A 21,218-nucleotide genomic window follows, 5' to 3' on the forward strand; every position below is an offset into this window, starting at 1 on the left:
TTTAGTAATTAGAGCCCTAAAAGATCAATAATGCAGGACACCATTGATTTTAATTCTTTAATATTTTTGAGTAATCACAGTGAACACTAAATAAAATCCTACTAAATATATTTGGAATCCAAAAGGTCCCCTACTCATAAAGTGATACATTTTTATTAGTTTTTTTTAAAAAATTTTAACACTTAAATTAAGATCAACTTCAGATATATCTGTCGATTTTACGTTTGAACTATTATTTTGTTTGTTTTATGCTCTTTTGTCAAATAAAACTTTGATGTTTTTATATGGCAACCACACAATATATGCAATATCTTTTCCACATAAAACATTTTTAAGTGATATTTTTTAAGTAAAAATTCATTATAACAGATTTTTAGTCTTTTTATTTTATTTTAGCAATGGCAAAAAAAAGAAAAATAAAGACAAAAGAAAAAAAACAGCCTGCATGGCAGCTTTGTGTCAACATTGCAACTTTTTCTTGTTAGATTTCACCTCTTTCCACTTTTCTTAAATGTTTTTTTTAAAATTTTTGCAATATCAATTTTGCAATTTTTGCAGAATGTGTGGCGGGCCGGTAAACAATTAGCTGCGGGCCGCAAATGGACATCCCTGCTTTAGTAGATCAGGCCCTTAGTTTGCATTATTCAACGCAATGCGTCACTTGGACCTTTCAATGACAGCCTCATGAATAAACATAAGAATGCATTTTTTGTGAATGTTTTAAAAAAAAAAAATGTTGAGTCACTTACGTTTCCTCCGCCTGGAGCATGCTGGAGTTTGTTCAGGGAACCACATTTAGCCTGAACATGGCTAAAGTCCAATTTAACGCTCGGAATCATGACCTGGGAATGACAAGGTTTTTTTTTTAACAGACAAAAGGAGGAGGTGCGTTACTTCCACAGAAGCCCCTCTTCCATTGGAACTATTCCAATTTGAACCTTTCTATCACCAGAAAGGGTGTGTTCTGTATTTCAGCTCATTTCTGCCACCACCTGGGCAGTTTTTGCCTCCCCTGTTTGAATTCACAGCCGTAAAAGACGATTGTTGAACATTCACTCAAGAGATAAGAGGAATGGAAGGATCCAAAATAAAAAAGAGGCGAGGAAGAGAACAGGAAGAGAGAAAGAGAGAGCCGTACATACATTGCCTCCTTTGGGCGCGTGCTTCAGATTATCCTTGGAGCCGCACTTTGACTGAACATGACTGAAGTCCACCTTCTCGTTTAAAATGTGCACCTAGATCACAAAGAAATAATAAAAAAAAACTATGTGTGCCTCAATGTTAAATGGCTTATTAATGTTAAATTAAGTTAAAGTACCAATGATTGTCACACACACACACACTAGGTGTGGTGAGATTATTCTCTGCACTTAAATGTAGAATATATTTACATTATTCATATATTATATATATAATATATTATATTGTTTATTATTATTATTGTCTATTGTGAGCGAACTGTGGTGCTGAATTTCCACCAGAGATCAATAAAGTACTTTCTATTCTATTTGACCCATCACCCTCACCCCCTGGGAGGTGAGGGGAGCAGTGAGCAGCAGCGGTGGCCGCGCCCCGGGAATCATTTTTGGTGATTTAACCCCCAATTCCAACCCTTGATGCTGAGTGCCAAGCAGGGAGGTAATGGGTCCCATTTTTTATAGTCTTTGGTATGACTCGGCCGGGGTTTGAACTCACGACCTACCGATCTCAGGGCGGACAGTATGTGTATCTACGTGTATATTTAACATGTATTTACAGTTACTGTGCTTTGTTGTGTTATACTCTTAAGTAGGCTGACCATATTCTGAAATCCCAAAAAGAGGACACATATATGCGTAAGTGAAAATTTGCCAATGATACACAAACTTGCTTTATAAATAATATATTTATTTAAATAAAGCATTTTTTCTCCTCTGTTGACAGCAGTGTTGGTGCTAGGAATTTTCAAAATGGGGTCCCCTGGACTCCATCAAGTCATAAAAATGGGGTCCCACAGTAAATTTTTGGGGTTCCACTTTTTTGTAAGCGTTTTGAAAACAAATGATAAACGTACGCATTATCCTGTTATATCTCACATTATATATTGTGTTTTGGAAAAAGGTTGTCATAAACGTTAATTCATTAAAACAAAATAATAAAAAAAGAAAACAAATGTGTATACACAAGTAAATGTATTCAGTTATAAACATTCAGTCACTTTCTTCTTTCCTTCATGGATCTAAACTTTACCGCTGCTGATAGCTTTTTCTATGGTTTTATTTAATACGTTGTAGGTGTATTTATTTCAGTATAAAAGTGTAAAAAGTGTTTTGTTTGGGTCATGAAATGATGATAATGGTGTGCCAGGGCATATATACATTTTATATTTAACCCTTAAAATCTCTGGAGTCAACATCAACTTCAGATCTATCCCTCATTTCAAAATGTTTTAGTTTTTTTTATGTTGTTTTTTTGATTGTTTGTTTTCCGCCCTTTTTTGTCAAACAAAACTATGTTTTTAATGGAAAACACACAAAATATGCAAAATATTCCACCAAAAATATTTTTCAAAGTGGAATATTTGATGTGATGTAATCAGAACCTTGGATAGGTCAATAATTCATAATAACATTGATTTTGATTCAATATTAGGTTTTGAGCAATGACCATACTTGCCAACCTTGAGACCTCCAATTTCAGGAGGTGGGGGGTGGGGCGGGGGCCTGATTAAGAGGGGAGGAGTATATTTACAGCTAGAATTCACCAAGTCAAGTATTTCATTATATATATATATATATATATATATATATATATATATATATATATATATATATATATATATATATATATATATATATATATATATATATATATATATATATATATCTACATCCAGAAAATATGCAAAAAAAACTGTGTTTAGATAATTGATACTTCAATCTTGCATAAATAAATCTTAAGGAATATAACATAACTTGGCTTCTGAGAGCTTCAAAATGTAATGAATAAAATGCTAAAGTTGTTGATAAACAAGCAATTATTTTAATAATTAAATATGGTCACTTTAAATGAATTATTATGATCATTTAAAATTAATTATTTCAAATATGTTTATTTTAATGTATAATTCTATGGCTGGATTTAATAAGGAGTCAGAAAAAATACAAATAAAAATACAATTAATATTGATGTTTTTAGCAAAATATAGTAAAAATTTATTTAGTTTAAAAAAAAAATAAATTAATAAATATATTCATTTTTAGGTAAGATAAACATAATAATACAATTTATCTCTAGTCTGGATGATTTAGTTCTTGTCACCCTGTTGTCCTCCCGTCTCTTCCCCGAGGATGGCTCCACGAGCCGGGCAAACGCCTGGAGATGCCCCACGTCAACTACACGGTCGGCGGCCCGTCGGTGCACAGCTCGTACACCGCCACCCTCTACTTCACCCTCAGCAGCCTGACCAGCAACGTGTGCGCCAACACGGGCGCCGAGAAGATCTTCCCCATCTGCACCATGCTCATCGGCGGTATGCCGAACGCCTCGTATGGAATAACGTGATTGGGCAGGCACGCTGTTTATATCGTGGGAAAGCGGACGTGAAAACAGGCTGTCCTCACTCAGGCCCGCATGGAGCTGGAGGGGGCAATTTTTGTTTTTAACCCCTTCTTAACCCTGAATGTACATTGAAAATACACGCAACCCTAACTCAAAATGCCGGACATTTGAGGCATTTAAGAAACCCCGCCATGACCAGCCCCGCAAAAGAGGACATGTCCGGGGAAAATAGGACGTATGGTCAGTCTATCTTAAGTAATTCAGTCTGCTTTTAGTTATCAATAGAGGAAGGCCGAAGAAATTGATCCCACAGGAAATGATTGCTGCCACCCTTTCTGGGTATTAACTTTTTAAATTGTCTCAGTTACCCCGTAAGTTTGGATGGATTTTTCCGGGCTATTGAAATATGTCAAGACAAGAGAAGAAAGTCAAAAAGAGGTTGAGAGTGAAGGAGAGAATAGTCAAAGCTTAGTATTAAACATACATACAAGTTTTTCCTCATCACTACTAAACTTTAAAAAATGGTATCAGTACTGTTACCTGTCCACCTTTGGGTTGGTGTTTAATGTTGGCGGTGGAGCCGATCTTGGATTTTACATTCTTGAGGTCAGGAAGGGGCTGGTTAAGAACCTTCAGCTGTCGCTGGGCCGAGGAAGGCGACTTGGGCGGAGTCCTAATGATGGCCACCTTCTTCTCCTGCAGAACGCTGAAGGACTTGGGCGTGTGGCTGCCGGGGGTGCGCGAGCCAGGCGTGCGGCAGGAGTAGTTTGGGGGGCTGCCGGGCGTGACCGCCGAGGAGCCGGGGGTGGAGGTGCCGCTGCGGGCCGACCAGGGACGTCCCGAGTCCGTACCTGACGTGACGGAAGACAATTATCTTTAACGGAAGAGAGAAAACGGACTTGGCCTGTGATGTTTCATTTGATGATAGCGATGATGGTGACGATGATGCAAATGTATTGGGAAAAACTGAGTATAAACATGAAAAGTAGGGATTTCCGATAATGGCTTTTTGCCGATATCCCGATATTGACTAAACCCTTAATTACCGATACCGATATCAACCGATATTGGTATGTACAGTCGTGGAATTAACACATTATTATGCCTAATTTGGACAACCTGGTATGGTTGGTCCTTTTTAAAAAATAAAATAAGATAAATAAATTAAAAACATTTTCTTGAATAAAAAAAGTAAAACAATATAAAAACAGTTACATAGAAACTAGTAATGAATGAAAATGAGTAAAATTAACTGTTAAAGGTTAGTACTATTAGTGGAGCAGCAGCACGCACAATCATGTGTGCTTACGGACTGTATCCCTTGCAGACTGTATTGATATATATTGATATATAATGTAGGAAGCAGAATATTAATAACAGAAAGAAACAACGCTTTTGTGTGAATGAGTGTAAATGGGGGAGGGAGGTTTTTTGGGTTGGTGTACTAATTGTAAGTGTATCTTGTGTTTTTTATGTTGATCTAATTAAAAAAAAACAAAAAAAACGATACCGATAATTAAAAAAACGATACCGGTAATTTCCGATATTACATTTTAAAGCATTTATCGGATATTATCGGACATCTCTAATGAAAAGCAAAACAAATACGCTTAGAACTACAAAAAAAAAATACTGTCGCTTCTTTTATTTACCGGTATATGTATTTTTAAAATATATTTTTTAACTTAATTTTTTTATGAATATATGTGTGTATTTATACACACATATATATACACTGAAGAAAATTATATACAAACGCAACACTAGTTTTTGCTCCCATTTTTCATGAGTTGAACTCAAACTTTTACTATACACACAAAAGACAAATTCCTCTCAAATATTGTTCACAAATCTGTTTAAATCTGTGTTGGTGAGCCAGTGTTTCCCACACATTCATTTATTTGTGGCGGCCTGCCACGAAAGAATTACGTCCACCACAAATAAAATATAAAATAAAATATTTTTTTTTTTTTTTTTTTTTTGTCCTTTCCAGCTTCTCGGGCAAATCATATAGTTGATGTAGATGCCCATATCGGCTGTTGAGATTTACTTTACAAAAGAGAAGTGTAGGATACTTCTCTTGTTGCCTTATTTGTATTTGACCACTACTGTTTTCTGTTTATTTGTTACTGACTGTGGCAGGACACCTCTGCCTCTGTTTCACTTTATGTTGCTGGTAAATAATATGGTTGTAGTAGTAGGCGAAAGTTAAATGATTTAGTATGCACTAATTAAAGGGGCAGAGCTTTAAGAGACATTTTAGCTTTTATATTTTATAAGATATATTTTTTGTAAGAACCACAATTAATAAATATATTTCAGTGAATAACTTATTGTTCAAATCTGTATATAAATATGTACATAAAGTGTTGTAATTATATTGTAAAATGGATGGATGGATGGATGGATGGACGTTTAAAACAAAACTGTTATTAATTAGTAAGTATACATTTTTTGAGCCTTTTTAGAGAAAATCATATCATTGTAGTAAATTATGCAAATTGCTCGATGATGTCATGGTGACCACGCCCATAGCCACAGGTATCTTGGCAGTTTATGGGAAACACTGTGAGCATTTCTTTATGCCAACATAATCCATCCCAACTCACAGGTGTGGCATATGAAGATGCTGATTAAAACAGCATGATTGTTGCACAGGTGTGCCTTAGGCTGGCCACAATAAAAGGCCACTCTGAAATGTGCAGTTTTGTCACACGGCACAATGCCACAGATGTCGCAAGTTTTGAGGGAGCATGCAGTTGGGCATGCTGACTGCAGGAATGTCCAACACAGCTGTTGCCCGTGAATTGAATGTTCATTTCTCTACCAAAGGCCGTCTTCCAAAGGCATTTTAGAGAATTTGGCAGTACATCCAACCGGCCTCACAAACCGCAGACCACGTGTAACCACAACATCCAGCAGGTGCATTGATTGATTGATTGATTGATTGAGACTTTTATTAGTAGATTGCACAGTACAGTACATATTCCGTACAATCGACCACTAAATGGTAACACCCGAATACGTTTTTAAACTTGTTTAAGTTAATCAATTCATGGTGCTAGATTAGACTGGTGGTCCAATCAACTAATTAATGCAACTCTGGACAGAAATAAATGTTGCTGAAAATGATGCCACAGCAAAAGATAGTCCATAATCCAACACACTTTTAATGTGTGACCTTTTTTGGTCATTCAGTGGAATTGTATGCTCACTGACTTGAAGTCTGATAAGATTTGCGGAGGTCTTTTGTAATATGCACATTTTGATTATTGGTTATTTTGAACTATTTCCTCAGTGGGATGCACAAGGCAGTAAGATTTTTTTCAATGTGTTTATGTAAGTTGCAAGGAACAAAAGAAAATACTAACACTAACAGAAAACACTTGTCAGTGGATGTTGCAAAAGAGGTTAAGAAGATGCCAACAGGAGCTCTACCTGACATACTAGGGGCCCTTCCAGACCTGCTGTCGGCCTTGGCCTCGCTGCTGAAAGCTTCAAGTGATGCAAAATGAGAAGTGGAATATAGCAGGATGGTGAATTAGAGTAAGTTAGACTGGAGACATGAAAATGGGATGACTGTGTGAAGGTTGACTTTGCATGCAGCTTACAGGCTGGCCTGCAGGGGCTACTCTCCTCTTGTTCAGCAGCCGGAAGGTGGCGGGTCAGAGACTTGGACGGCCTTGGAAGAGATGACCTTTTCTCCGGGCTGCGGTACGCTCTCTCCTGGAACACAAAGTCCAGTCAGTCACATGTTTTTTTTCTGCAGGGTCCATTGCGCACATTTCTTCCACCTCATTCACTCTACCTTTGGCAGAGGGTGGGAGCATGCAGAGGTGGGGCGGGCCACACTGAGCACCGCCTCCACCTGGGGGCCCCGTTTAGGACCACAGGCAGAGGCGGGGCGGGGTAATTGCTGATCGGACCCCCGGCGCTGCACTGCCATCTTTAACATAACAGGCCGTGTGGGGCTCTGGGTGGCGACCGTGTCAAGATGAGGGGAAGCATGCCACATAAATGGAGTGACAGACAGATGGATAAATGATGACATGAGACCGGTAGAAGAGGACATGACATTAATCTATTTATGGTTTCTTATTATACATTCAGACACAAATGTATAGTTAGGTTATGTACAAGCCAAAGCAAACACAGAATACAGAAGTATCTCAACTTAAAGGGGAACTGCACTTTTTGGAGTTTTGCCTATCGTTCACAATCATCATGAAATACATGATAATGGATGGATTTTTTTTAATGCATTCTAAATATTAAACATAAATTAAAGCTGCAAGCAGCGATGGACGGGACCGACTTTGACGGCACATAAAATCCAAACCGGAGCAGTAATTAAAACTCTTTCGTCAACTTTTAATCAGAAGGGTTCAATCTCTCTCCTGTGCTAGTTTGAAGCCGACACGACAAACGCGCTCAGAGGAGATAATGTTTGAAAAAAGGTGACCGGTTTTTACAAAACTTTTGTTTTGAAGGGGGAATTGCAAACTTCCTGTTGATTTTTGCTGGGGAATGTCAATATACGAAACGTAGTTCTAAGTGAGACCTACATAGAGGTTGTTGTTTCATGTCTCTATGACATTCCTACTGGAAGTTATAGGCAGTTTTGTCTGTGTTTTCTTCCTAGGAGCAGTTTTGTCTGTGTTTTCTTCCTAGGAGCAGTTTTGTCTGTGTTTTCTTCCTAGGGGGCGCTAGAGCGCAATTTTGAGTTTTGGGGTTGGGTTTTTTTTATTGGTCGCAATTTTTGCCAGTCCTGATGTGTGTGTCCAGTTTGGGGAGTTTTGAAGCATGTTAAGGAGGTCAAATTATAGCTCAAAGAGACAAAAGTGACTGTTTTTACAAAACTTTTGTTTTGAAAGGGGAGTTGCCAACTTCCTGTTGATTTTTGCTGAAGGATGTCAGTGTATGAAATCTAGGTCTAAGTGAGACCTACATAGAGGTTTTTGTTTCATGTGTCTACGACATTCCTACCGGAAGTTACACGCAGTTTTGTCTGTGTTTTTCCTAGGGGGCGCTAGAGCGCAATTTTGAGTTTTGGGGTTTGGTTTTTTGATTAGATCGCAATTTTCGCCAGTCCTGATGTGTGTGTCAAATATGGTGAGTTTTGAAGCATGTTAAGTGGGTCTAATTACAGCTCAAAGAGGCGGCCGGTATAATAATGATAAAACCTTAGAATTACAATAAAAAAAGTGGAGCTCCACTATTCCGCCCAAAAAATCTGATAACCATTCAAAAAGCACCAACAATACTCCATTTATATTTTGTGACTTGAATATTAACCAGTGATATTCTTATTGTAAGCGCTAACGCAGACAAACTATTTATAGTCCCTATGTTTACATCACCAAGACTTATACTCCGGAGCGACTTATACTCCGAAAAATACGGTAGTTGTTTGTCGTACAGTCTATTTTATTGGTTTTATACATTATTTCTTCTTTGAACTTTAAACATGTTAAAATTGTGCTGTTATGGGAAGGCAAGCACCAATTAAATTGATTTCAAAGGGCGATGTTGACTTGAGATTGTTTCTTGAAGTGTTTTAAGTTAAGAGCTCCATCACCGAACCAATTAAGGTCTTAAATTGAGGTTAGGGATGTCCGATAATGGCTTTTTGCCGATATTCCGATATAGTCCAACTCTTAATTACCGATATCAACCGATACCGATATATACAGTCGTGGAATTAACACATTATTATGCCTAATTTGGACAACCAGGTGTGGTGAAGATAAGGTCCTATTTAAAAAATAATAATAAAATGAGATAAATAAATTAAAAACATTTTCTTGAATAAAAAAGAAAGTAAAACAATATAAAAACAGTTACATGGAAACTAGTAATTAATGAAAATGAGTAAAATTAACTGTTAAAGGTTAGTACTATTAGTGGACCAGCAGCACGCACAATCATGTGTGCTTACGGACTGTATCCCTTGCAGACTGTATTGATATATAATGTAGGAACCAGAATATTGATAACAGAAAGAAACAACCCTTTTGTGTGAATGAGTGTGAATGGGGGAGGGAGGTTTTTTGGTTTGGTGCAATAATTGTAAGTGTATCTTGTGTTTTTTATGTTGATTTAAAAAAAACAAAAAAAAAACAAACAAACAAAAAAAACCAAAACGATACTGATAATTTCCAATATTACATTTTAAAGCATTTATCGTCCGATAATAACGGCAGGCCGATATTATCGGACATCTCTAATTGAGGTACTACTATAAAGAAGATTAAGGAAGAAGGATATCCACTTTTATATAGATGATATCCATACTTACAGAGTTTCTCTGACGAGACAGGTGCAAAGACAGAGGCTGGCATGCAACACAGAATGAAAGACACACATGCAAAAATAAAAATGTTTTCATGCAATATACAGAGAGAAAAAAAGCAGGCACTTACAGTTGGTCTCTCCCTGGACTGGTGGACACTTAAAGGCTGGGAGCTTTCAACGCCTGCAGAGACACAACAGACTCGCTGTAATGGCCAACGTGAGGCAACAGGGGGAGCAATTTGGGAATGCAGGGTGTTCAAAACTCAGCAGCTCAGATGGAATGCTGCATCCATACCCAGGTCAACATTGTGGTCAGTCTCTTCACACAACAGCAAAACAAGTCAAATAGCCGGAAGAAAGAAAAAAAACATTACTGTGACAATCATAGAAAACTAAGTGCAAAACATAGCTAAAATATGAAGCAGAAGAAAGAAGGATTTTGCAGCACAAGATGTTTGCCAGCCACAGTGCACCTGCTTACAGTCACCAATAGATAGAGAGCAGTCATCAATAACCCTATGGCCAGTTTTTAAGCCATTGTTTAACTACACAATGTGTACCACATCATCTCCTTTTAATCAAGCCCACTGCTATTTACTGGCACTCTCTCGATCCATGGTGCAGAAATCCCGGTGACAAGTGTTCACCTGTGGCTCTGCGTCTAGCAGGGGCGTGAAGCGCAGCGGGCCGAGGGCGTTTGGCTACACCTTTTCGACTCTGGAGGGCGGAGACCTTACGATGGTCCGCCCTCCGCATGACACCTACTAGCAGAGAGGAGAGACAGGATTAACCACAACACTGCAACGCGGCTGCCCGTGGTGTCATTGACACAAACACAGAGCATTACAACAAGTGAATTGGAACCTTTTTTCTTCTTCATCTCCTCTCTCGGATGAAAGTTGGGAACTTTCCGTGATACTTTACTTCCTCTGCCAGGGGCCTGTTTAGCGGGCGAGTCCCCCCTGGGCACACCCCGGGTGGTACTGCGGGTCGGGGGAAGGGCGGCGATTTGCTTTGTCATGATAGTTTTGTCATTATCTGAAGCAGAGAGGCGTCAAAAGAGGAGCCGATGCGCCACAATGCGAGATTATGATCACGTGTTAATATTCAAGAAGCAGTGGAACCTCTCAAGTTGAACACCCTGGATGAGGTTGGTCAGTTCGGAATGCAACAAAATAAATCTTTACATTTGAGTTTTTGAATTGTCATCAAAAATGTTGATGATAGAGATGTCCGATAATGGCTTTTTTTTTTTTTTTTACCGATATTCCGATATTGTCCGACTCTCAATTACAGATACCGATATCAACCGATATATACAGTCGTGGAATTAACACATTATCATGCCTAATTTTGTTGTGATGCCCCGCTGGATGCATTAAACAATGTAACAAGGTTTTCCAAAATAAATCAACTCCAGTTATGGAAAAAAATGCCAACATGGCACTGCCATATTTATTATTGAAGTCACAAAGTGCATTATTTTTTTTAACATGCCTCAAAACAATAACAGTGCTAGGGATGTCCGATAATGGCTTTTTGCCGATATCCGATATTGTCCAACTCTTTAATTACAGATACCGATATCAACCGATATATGCAGTCGTTGAATTAACACATTATTATGCCTAATTTGGACAACCAGGTATGGTAAAGATAAGGTACTTTTAAAAAAAATTAGTAAAATAAGATAAATAAATTAAAAACATTTTCTTGAATAAAAAAGAAAGTACAACAATATAAAAACAGTTACATAGAAACTAGTAATGAATGAAAATGAGAAAAATTAACTGTTAAAGGTTAGTACTATTAGTGGAGCAGCAGCACGCACAATCATGTGTGCTTACGGACTGTATCCCTTGCAGACTGTATTGATATATATTGATATATAATGTAGGAACCAGAATATTAATAACAGAAATAAACAACCCTTTTGTGTGAATGAGTGTAAATGGGGGAGGGAGGTTTTTTGGGTTGGTGCACTAATTGTAAGTGTATCTTGTGTTTTTTATGTTGATTTAATAAAAAAAACAAAAAACAACAACAATAACAACAACAAAAAACAACGATACCGATAATAAAAAAACCGATACCGATAATTTCCGATATTACATTTTAACGCATATATCTAAACAGTGCAATACTTTTTCATAACATGGTCACTACTGCCTAGTTTCTCTTGTTATATTCTTATTTTACCGTTATATTTTTATTGTTGCTTTTTATTTCTATTCTTATTGTAATATTTTTCTATTCTGTTTCCATTTATACCCCCATTATTTACTTTTTAAATTCGAACTCAATTCTGTACACTGCTGCTGGAATTTTAATTTTCCTGAGGGAACTCTCCTGAAGGAATCAATAAAGTACTATCTATCTATCCAAACAGCAGCTTGGAATTTGGGACATGCTATGAGACTAAGAGGAGGTTGAGGTGGGCGGGGTTGGGGTGGGTGGGGGTAGGGGGTAGCGGGGGGGTTTATATTGTAACGTCCCGGAAGAGTTAGTACTGCAAGGGATTCTGGGTATTTGTTCTGTTGTGTTACGGTGCGGATGTTCTCCCGAAATGTGTTTGTCATTCTTGTTTGGTGTGGGTTCACAGTGTGGCGCATACTTGTAACAGTGTTAAAGTTGTTTATACGGACACCCTCAGTGTGACCTGTATGGCTGTTGACCAAGAATGCCTTGCATTAATTCGTGATGAGAACAGCCGGTAGATATTATGTGACTCGGACGGCACGCACGCAAAGGAAATGCCTTTAAGGATTATTGGCACTCTATACCTCTCCCTATGTCCGTGTACACAGCAGCGTTTTAAAACGTCATACAGTTTACTTTTAGAAACAGATACCGATAATTATGAAACCGATACCGATAATTTCCGATATTACATTTTAAAGCATTTATCGGCCGATAATATTGGGCTGCCGATATTATCGGACATCCCTAGTTGATGACGATTCTGTTATGACTTATAAATATTGCATTTAACAAGACTAGTGCGTATGCCTGCGTATCCCTCCACCCAAACAAATAATCCCATGTGCTGGTGACTCACTCTCTGTTTATGTTTAATTGAGTAAGACTGCGAAATAAGAGACCATGGGTCCAAAGAAAGTTGCGAGTAGGGATGATGTTCGAAACCGGTTCTCCCGGTTGTTCGATAAGAAAAGAACCGATTCCATGGACTCGCATCCCTTTTTGAGAACCGGTTCCCGTTATCGAGACCACTATAGTAAAGAAAAAGAGTTGGTTCTTTATTCGAATCCCTGGGAACGAATCCCGTCCCACAGGGCATTTCCAATGTTATGCCCATTTGATTGTAGACTTTTACTGACACCTTGTGGCGATATGAAAATACTACGCGTCATTAGTTTGGGCATTTCCGGGTTGGCGACGTCAGTTCAATTCATTAGACAATTGAGAAGTAGACAAGTTGTGTTAGCTCTTGCAAGCCGTGGAAAAGATAAGTCTGTAAGTAAACTGTTTAACTTGTTTATGTAACTCAATATTAAGGTGGAAAGTGGTTAAATTTAATACTATGATGTTTATTGAAAAACGATTTTTGTGCACTGTTTCAATGGATGTTTTGAGGACTTAAAATGGCTGCCAGTCGTGTATTTCCACCATCGAAATAATTTTTTGGAAGAAGAATTGATTGATGACTGTGATGTTCTTAGTGTCATAGTGTGTGTAGTTAGTATGTTCCAATAGCAGCAGAAGTGCACTTTTTGGAGAGCTGTATTATTTTCAGTTTTGTGCCCAAGGGACTGATTTTATTTAACACTATATTATTATTTATACACCTATAGTGATCACAGAGACAGGTTGTTTTTGTTACTGTATATATTTGTTTTTCTGAAAAATCCCACTTAATATACTTTGGGTAACAGTCAATATTTTTTTTTTTTTTTAAAAATTTTAGGGGGGTAACAGTCAATATTTATTTATTTATTTTATTTTACATTTTTCTTATAAAATAAAAGTGAGCTTTTGTTAAACCAAATAGTGTTTTTTTCCATATACAACAACCTATCTGGATTCGATAAGAGAATCGATAAGGAATCGGTTCGATAAGAGGATTCGATAATGCGCTCAAACTCGATAATTTCTTATCAAACATCATCCCTAGTTGCGAGTGCCAGCACCTTGATTAAAAAAAGGTGAGCAACACTATTGAGGAAGGTATGAAGGTGGCGTGTGCCTGGCTCTGGCATTCTTTACCAAAAAGTCTTCGATAAAAGTAAAAGTGATGTTGAATGTTAATTTATTCATTTCTTTTGTCATTTATGATTATGCCACATTTTTGCATTGGTTTTTGTCCGAAATGGTCTACGAAAACTGAAGTACATCTGTACTATGTAAAAGCAAAGTATTTCTACCATCTCACAATGACTTTCAACAGGGGTTGACTAAATTTCAAACATTGTACAGTAGTACCTCGAGATACGAGTGCCCCAGCTTACTAGGTTTTTTTTTGGGTGTGAGTCGTCTCTCGGCTATATATTACGCTTTAGGTTCCGAGCAAAAATTTGGGTTATGAGCCTCCCCACCACTAGTTGGTGTAGCAAATGCCACAGTGTACCCCGATCAGAACAAACAACTAGTGTAACCGATAGCTAGATATGGACATAACTTTGTTTTTCCAACCCTGGGAACGAATGAGTATGAAGGACAGTGCTGAGAAGAAGTGGATGACAGTCATTGAATTAAAGAAATAATCAAAAACCACGATCGAGCTTGTTGCCAACTTGGTGAAGCAATTCGAGCGTATCACTGATAGTCTGCACCACACTGAAGCAGAAAGAGTCCAACGCCATCCAAGGCCGGTAAAATAGTATCTAAACAGTGAACATTTATCTATGAAAATATGAAGATGCTGTTGTTAGTGTGTTTGACGGAGAAGCAGCTTGAAGGAGATACTGGAGAAGTCTGCTCTCCAAGGCAAATGCTGTACTGTACTCCATAAAACTACTGTAGTTTATAATATATTGTTTTTATCCAATATTTAATATCTAAAAGATAGTTTTTCTTTTTAAAAAGGCATGTTACGTGTTAAAATTGTGCTGTTTTGGGGGGGCCAAGCACAGATGAAACTATTTCAATTAATTTCAATGCGCAATGCTGTTTCGCAGTACTAGTTTTTCCAGGTACAAGCTGCGTCACAAAAAAGTTAAACTCGAGGTACCACTGTATATGCCCGCGAAGATATTCAATACAGATAATAATTTGGACGTTTAGAGAATTGCCTGAACAAATTGTATTAAAGCTTTTGAAATAACAACGGGATCAGACTATTTATATTTCCATTAACATCCAGTCTCTCCAAACGGATTTTGTTCCACGTTAGAGGTTCCACTTTGTGTCACAAGATATTTATTCTCAGTACCTTTTGAACAAATCCAACTACTGCGTGAGACGTCCGCAGCTTCTTCTTCATGAACAGCTTGACTGCTGACTTCCAACTTCTGAATTATTCTGTTAGATCTGTTCTCCATACTTGTTTTCTTCTCCTCTTCAACATCCGAACCAAGCATCTCCTTCGCGTTACCCGTTTGCTGCTGTGGCAGTGATGGGTCATCAGAGCACACAGAGGGGTTGCAAGTCTCAACGCTGTGGTTTTCCAATTCGAGCATCTCGGGTTCAGCCTGATCCTCTTTGGGGAGCAGATTTATTCCAGCATCATCTTTTATCTCTTGTGGCTCTTCAGCAATCTCAGCATCATCCTCCTCTTCCACTTGTGTTTGAGGTATAATTATACTTAGAGAGGGTAATTGTGGCTTAGGAGAGTCTTCCTGTAAGTAGAATGTACTCTTCCCATCTGAGGGCTTTAGGGCTTTGGGGATCTCTTCCTTTTCTCTTGTTTCTGATCTTGCAGTAGTCCCGTGATCACCTGGCATTTTTTTGCCCTTGTTTTCCTGCTCAGGTTTTTCTCTTGGTCGGGTATTAATCCCATCAGGCTCAGCTGACACCTTCTTTGTCTTCTCTCCAGACAATGGTGTTCCTTTGGAGGCACTACCCAGGCTTTTGGGTGAGGTGAGAGTCAAGGGAACCTGACTGTCAGTGTCTACAGATGTAAATATGAAGGAACAATCGGGCGGGACAGGAGAGGCCTCTCTTGAGGAGTCTCTTTCAACATCTACTTCGGGAATTGGTTGGATTTTCATATCATCCAAACGAAATTCGGTCAGTTTGTCTTTTGGAGTGGTCTTTGGGATTCTTAGGCGATCCGGTTTAATTCCAGTGTTCACAGCCCTTTCAAGTATCACCCGTACAGGCGGTTTTGGGGCTAGTCCATGGTTAAACACTTTATGACTACCTTCACCTTCAGTAGCTCCGAGATTGTCCACTTGGACCTCTATCGCAGGAAAACAAGAGTAGGAGGAGTCTTCTGGACTTGGCTTGTCAGCAGGGGAAGGCATGGGTCCAGAGTAACCCAGGTCCTGCAGCTGTCTTTCATCACCCAGCAGGTTTGAAGTCTGCTCTCCAAGGGTGAGATTGGCCAAAGAGCTACAGAGAACATTGGCGGGCATTGACTTTCGTCTTATGCCATCAATCTGCCGGGAGGTGCGAGCGAGGTCGCCTGCTAGGTCCAAAGTATCACAATAGGTGCTTGATTGCTCAGAAGTGTGTGGATCAGAAGGTAGTTGATGGTAGGTGTCTTTCTCAGGTAAGGTTATGATGAAATCAGATGAAGGCAACACGGGGGAACATTTCTCTGAACCTTTGGTGACTGGGGAATAGCTTTCGGAAAAGGCTCTTGATCTCTGTCCTTTTACTTCCCTTGTTGCAATGCCGTGCTGATCTTCTCCTTCACTTATCGCCATATCTGATGCTGTGACCAACTCAAGGTAGGTTTTTGATCCCGACTTAATACAAGTATCACCTGTGGTCTTCAATTCAGCACCAACGTTTGAATTGGATTTAATCGCAAAGATGGCTCCCTTTCCCTCCACAGCCTCTGTTATCTCCATTCGGACACTTTCTTCTGATTGGACTGCAAGTTTGAAGGAAAGTGTACAGTTTTTGTGCTGAGTCATGTTAGCTAAAAGCGGCTTCCATTAAAGCTGAGCAACGACAGCCAAGCCAAGGCCTTGCGCACACAGAAACAGTCGCTCTCCAAACACACTTGGCAGTGCACCCACCACTGCAATGACGTTATGACTTGCATGATGTTGGATGGATAAAAGTACACATTATTGAATTCTTATGGAAGGAACAACAAACTGGTCAGTCTGAGAGCAATTACTTGATTTACAGGATTTAATCCAGAACTGTAAAACTAATTATACAAAGTTTCTCATCCCACAGCCCAGCTAGCACTACGTGTCCTGCTCTAATATGATTATGAAGTAAATACTTTGATGACATGAATTTGTATAATTACTGGCAAATCACACTCGCTGATAAATTAATTGATCGCTTAATTGTTCTCGCAAAGGGAACCATAGTGTCTGTCATAATTTAGTTTGAAGTCATTGATTTATCATTTATATAACAAGTCATTATACATCCTATATATATTTATTTACTCATCATACAATGTTTATGTCAGTATTTACTCCTGGAATTACTTATTCTTCCATTGAGTGTAGGACTTCCAATATTGAAGCCTTGAGCAGTAGCCAATACTTATATTGATCAGATACGATATGCAGTAAATTTAATGATGTGGACACGTTTGTTACTGGATAATTTCTATAATACTTCTGCCTTGGAGACTTTGTATCCGTAAGTAATATGTAACATTTGTTTATATTGACACATGTCATGTTTTATACAGCAATATTGTTCAATTGAGGACACACATCATGTATGTCTAGCTTGTGTGCTTAGCTGTTGTGTAGCTGCTAGTCCCTAGTAGGGTATCATGTTTACCTTTTGTAAATGACTTTACCGAAATACAAGAAAATACCAACATTGTGTGGTTATTGGAGGACATTTAGACATTAACTGCCTGCAGGACTGCTTGTATCGGAGCTTATATTGGATATTTTAGATGTGAGCAGATATCATTTTTTTTGCTGATATCTGACCGATACGCTATCTACAGTATCTATTATTAGACATTTTTTATTTTTCCCTTTCCCTATGAGAAAATGGTAACATGGGGACACGCTCAACATAGGAAGTGAACAGACGATCAGTAATGACTGAGAAACGGAGATAAGGTAGGATTAAACTCTGCTTCTCCTTTCTCCTTTTTAGTCGTTCTGAATGATGAAAGTGCACAAATTTTTACCTAATGAAATTGGGTGAAGCATGTTTGAAATAAACTAACCATTACCACCTATCATAGGTAAATAGGGGAACAAAAAAACAACATTGACTTCTAAATATACCCCACTAAAACTACACTAATAAGTTTGTAATTAATTTGATTAGATTTTGAAGTTTTAAGTATTGTCGCTGTTGAGAGGACAGAAAAGAGGTAAATATCCCACTAGTCTGATTTTCATGATCACAGTGTGATGGTTGTAACAATAGGAAGATGATATCCCCCATTGCTTTAAAATGCAACAAAGACAAATGCAATTCAAAAGTAAGAACCAGAGAAAATCACTTTCAATAATGGTTCTGGAAGCAACAACACAAGTCGCCGTTCTTCAGACTGCACCACAATATTCTGCGCAAACAAACACACAATCTGCGGTGTGACAAGTGGTAGTTGCATTTGTAATGCAGCTGGCAACACACCGACAGCAGCCATATGGCGATAACAGTCCACGTAAAAAGACAATGGAACCGTGAAAAAGCAAAAAATAATGACCATGGACAAGCTTTAGGATCTAAGTGCAGCAAATTTGCAGAAAGCTAAAGGAAAACGTGCAAAAAAAAAAAAATCAATCCCATGCGCTCAAACACGCAGACACACACACACTCACGTATTTCTTACCTTCTTGAGACCTCCGAAAAATGCCTACCTCTTTAGGACCACTCTTTCTAGATATATAAAGATTTGTATTTACAACATTAATAATATATACAGATGGCCCCTGTGCCGCACTTTGGTCAACCCAGCTGTAGAAGCTAAATGCTAATGGCCACTATAGTCTTAGTAGCGTAGTGTATTTGTTCACCCTATGGTCACATATGGGACACGGGTTGTCTTACGTCAGCACCGGCAGTTGTAAAATCAGCTGTTCACCTGGCGCGTTTGAATAGGGAAGTCCTTCTTTAGCCCCATCTTGTTTTATCATATATTGCTGCCTTTGCACCTGTCAATGTTCACTTTTGTATGTTAAATCAACAAAAAAAAATCCTGACTTTGGAGCAATGTTCACGGACTATAGTATTTGGCTCTCTATTAGATGCAATGGTTTTTCCGTATTGGGACCATGATTTATGTCCTAACTTGTTCACCGGTCCTCATATGGAAGGTACTTTTCCTTGTTGATGTCTCAAGAAGAGTAGAAATACAAGACTGCACGCACACACGCACACACACTCTTGTATTTTTTACCTTCTTGAGACCTCCGAAAAATGCCTACCTCTTTAGGACCACTCTTTCTAGACATATAAAGATTTGTATTTACAACATTAATAATATATACATACTATGCAAATATAAAAAAGGTAAGCTTTTAGTTATTTTTTTAAAAATTTTTAGTGATTGTTTTTTAATGTTCATTATTTACTTCAACTTATTACTATTATTATTATTTTTTAATTAATTTTGGCCAAAGGGGGCGCATTTCAATTTCTTACACACACTTCTTATTTCATATGTTGGCCAGAGGGGTAGCACTTCAAATTTTTACACACACTTTTATTTCATATGTTGACCAGAGGGGGAGCACTTTTAAAACAGACACACAGTCAATTTGAAAAATCCCTCCTTTTTGGGACCACCCTCATTTTGACAGATTTCACCACCAGGGGTGCAAATGAGATCTCTATTTTTAATTTTTTTTGTAATGTGCTTATGGCTAATGACAATAGAGTCACGGACCACAGATGGCCCCTGTGCCGCACTTTGGGCAACCCAGCTGTAGAAGCTAACTGTTAATGGCCACTATAGTCTTAGTGTATTTGTTCACCCTATGGTCACGTATGAGACGTGGGTTGTCTTACGTCAGCACCGGAAGTCGTACAATCAGCTGTTCACCTGGCTGTTTTTTTCGGGGATGAATAGGGAAATCCTTGTTTAGCTGCCGTCTTGTTTTATCATATATTGCTGCCTTTGCACCTGTCAATGTTCACTTTTGTATGTTAAATCAACAAAAAAAATCCTGACTTTGGAGCAATGTTCACAGACTCTAGTATTTGGCTCTCTATTAGATGCAATGGTTTTTCCGTATTGTGACCATGATTTATGTCCTAACTTGTTCAGCGCTCCTCATATGGAAGGTACTTTTCCTTGTTGATGTCTCAAGAAGAGTAGAAATACAAGACCGCACGCACACACACTCTTGTATTTTTTACCTTCTTGAGACCTCCGAAAAATGCCTACCTCTTTAGGACCACTCTTTCTAGACATATAAAGATTTGTATTTACAACATTAATAATATATACATACTATGTAAATATAAAAAGGTAAGCTTTTAGTTATTTTTTTAAATTTTTTGTTTGTTATTGGTTTTTAATCTTCATTTTTTACTTCAACTTATTACTATTATTATTATTTTTTAATTAATTTTGGCCAAAGGGGGCACATTTCAATTTCTTACACACACTTGTTATTTCATATGTTGCCCAGAGGGGTAGCACTTCAAATTTTTACACACACTTGTTATTTCATATGTTGACCAGAGGGGGAGCACTTTTAAAACCGACACACAGTCAATTTGAAAAATCCCTCCTTTTTGGGACCACCCTCATTTTGACAGATTTCACCCCCAGGGGTGCAAATGAGATCTCTATTTTTAATTTTTTTGTAATGTGCTTATGGCCAATGACAATAGAGTCACGGACCACCGATGGCCCCTGTGCCGCACTTTGGGCAACCCAGCTGTAGAAGCTAACTGTTAATGGCCACTATAGTCTTAGTGTATTTGTTCACCCTATGGTCACGTATGAGACGTGGGTTGTCTTACGTCAGCACCGGAAGTCGTACAATCAGCTGTTCACCTGGCTGGTTTTTTCGGGGATGAATAGGGAAGTCCTTGTTTAGCTGCCGTCTTGTTTTATCATATATTGCTGCCTTTGCACCTGTCAATGTTCACTTTTGTATGTTAAATCAACAAAAAAAAATCCTGACTTTGGAGCAATGTTCACGGACTCTAGTATTTGGCTCTCTATTAGATGCAATGGTTTTTCCGTATTGGGACCATGATTTATGTCCTAACTTGTTCACCGGTCCTCATATGGAAGGTACTTTTCCTTGTTGATGTCTCAAGAAGAGTAGAAATACAAGACTGCACACGCACACACACACACTTGT

The 21,218-nt window shown here is 38.3% G+C and overlaps 1 protein-coding gene across 11 annotated transcripts in view; it reads right to left on the bottom strand.

Annotated features, from left to right (window-relative positions):
* Window positions 1-21,218, bottom strand: part of LOC133659722 (microtubule-associated protein tau-like) — a 124,786-nt gene that overhangs the window by 11,989 nt on the left and 91,579 nt on the right. For 3 of the 11 annotated variants that reach the window (XM_062062378.1, XM_062062434.1, XM_062062406.1), the window contains 8 exons: window positions 9,963-10,015; window positions 9,839-9,874; window positions 7,349-7,513; window positions 7,152-7,266; window positions 6,979-7,035; window positions 4,081-4,391; window positions 1,143-1,235; window positions 750-842 (listed from right to left, as the gene is read on the bottom strand). In XM_062062378.1, coding sequence (XP_061918362.1) covers window positions 750-842; window positions 1,143-1,235; window positions 4,081-4,391; window positions 6,979-7,035; window positions 7,152-7,266; window positions 7,349-7,513; window positions 9,839-9,874; window positions 9,963-10,015 — 923 coding nt within the window. The other 8 variants (XM_062062389.1, XM_062062441.1, XM_062062399.1 and 5 more) reach the window with 5 other exon arrangements.

The sequence above is a fragment of the Entelurus aequoreus genome, linkage group LG01 (genome assembly GCF_033978785.1).
Source record: "Entelurus aequoreus isolate RoL-2023_Sb linkage group LG01, RoL_Eaeq_v1.1, whole genome shotgun sequence".
Taxonomy (NCBI): domain Eukaryota; kingdom Metazoa; phylum Chordata; class Actinopteri; order Syngnathiformes; family Syngnathidae; genus Entelurus; species Entelurus aequoreus.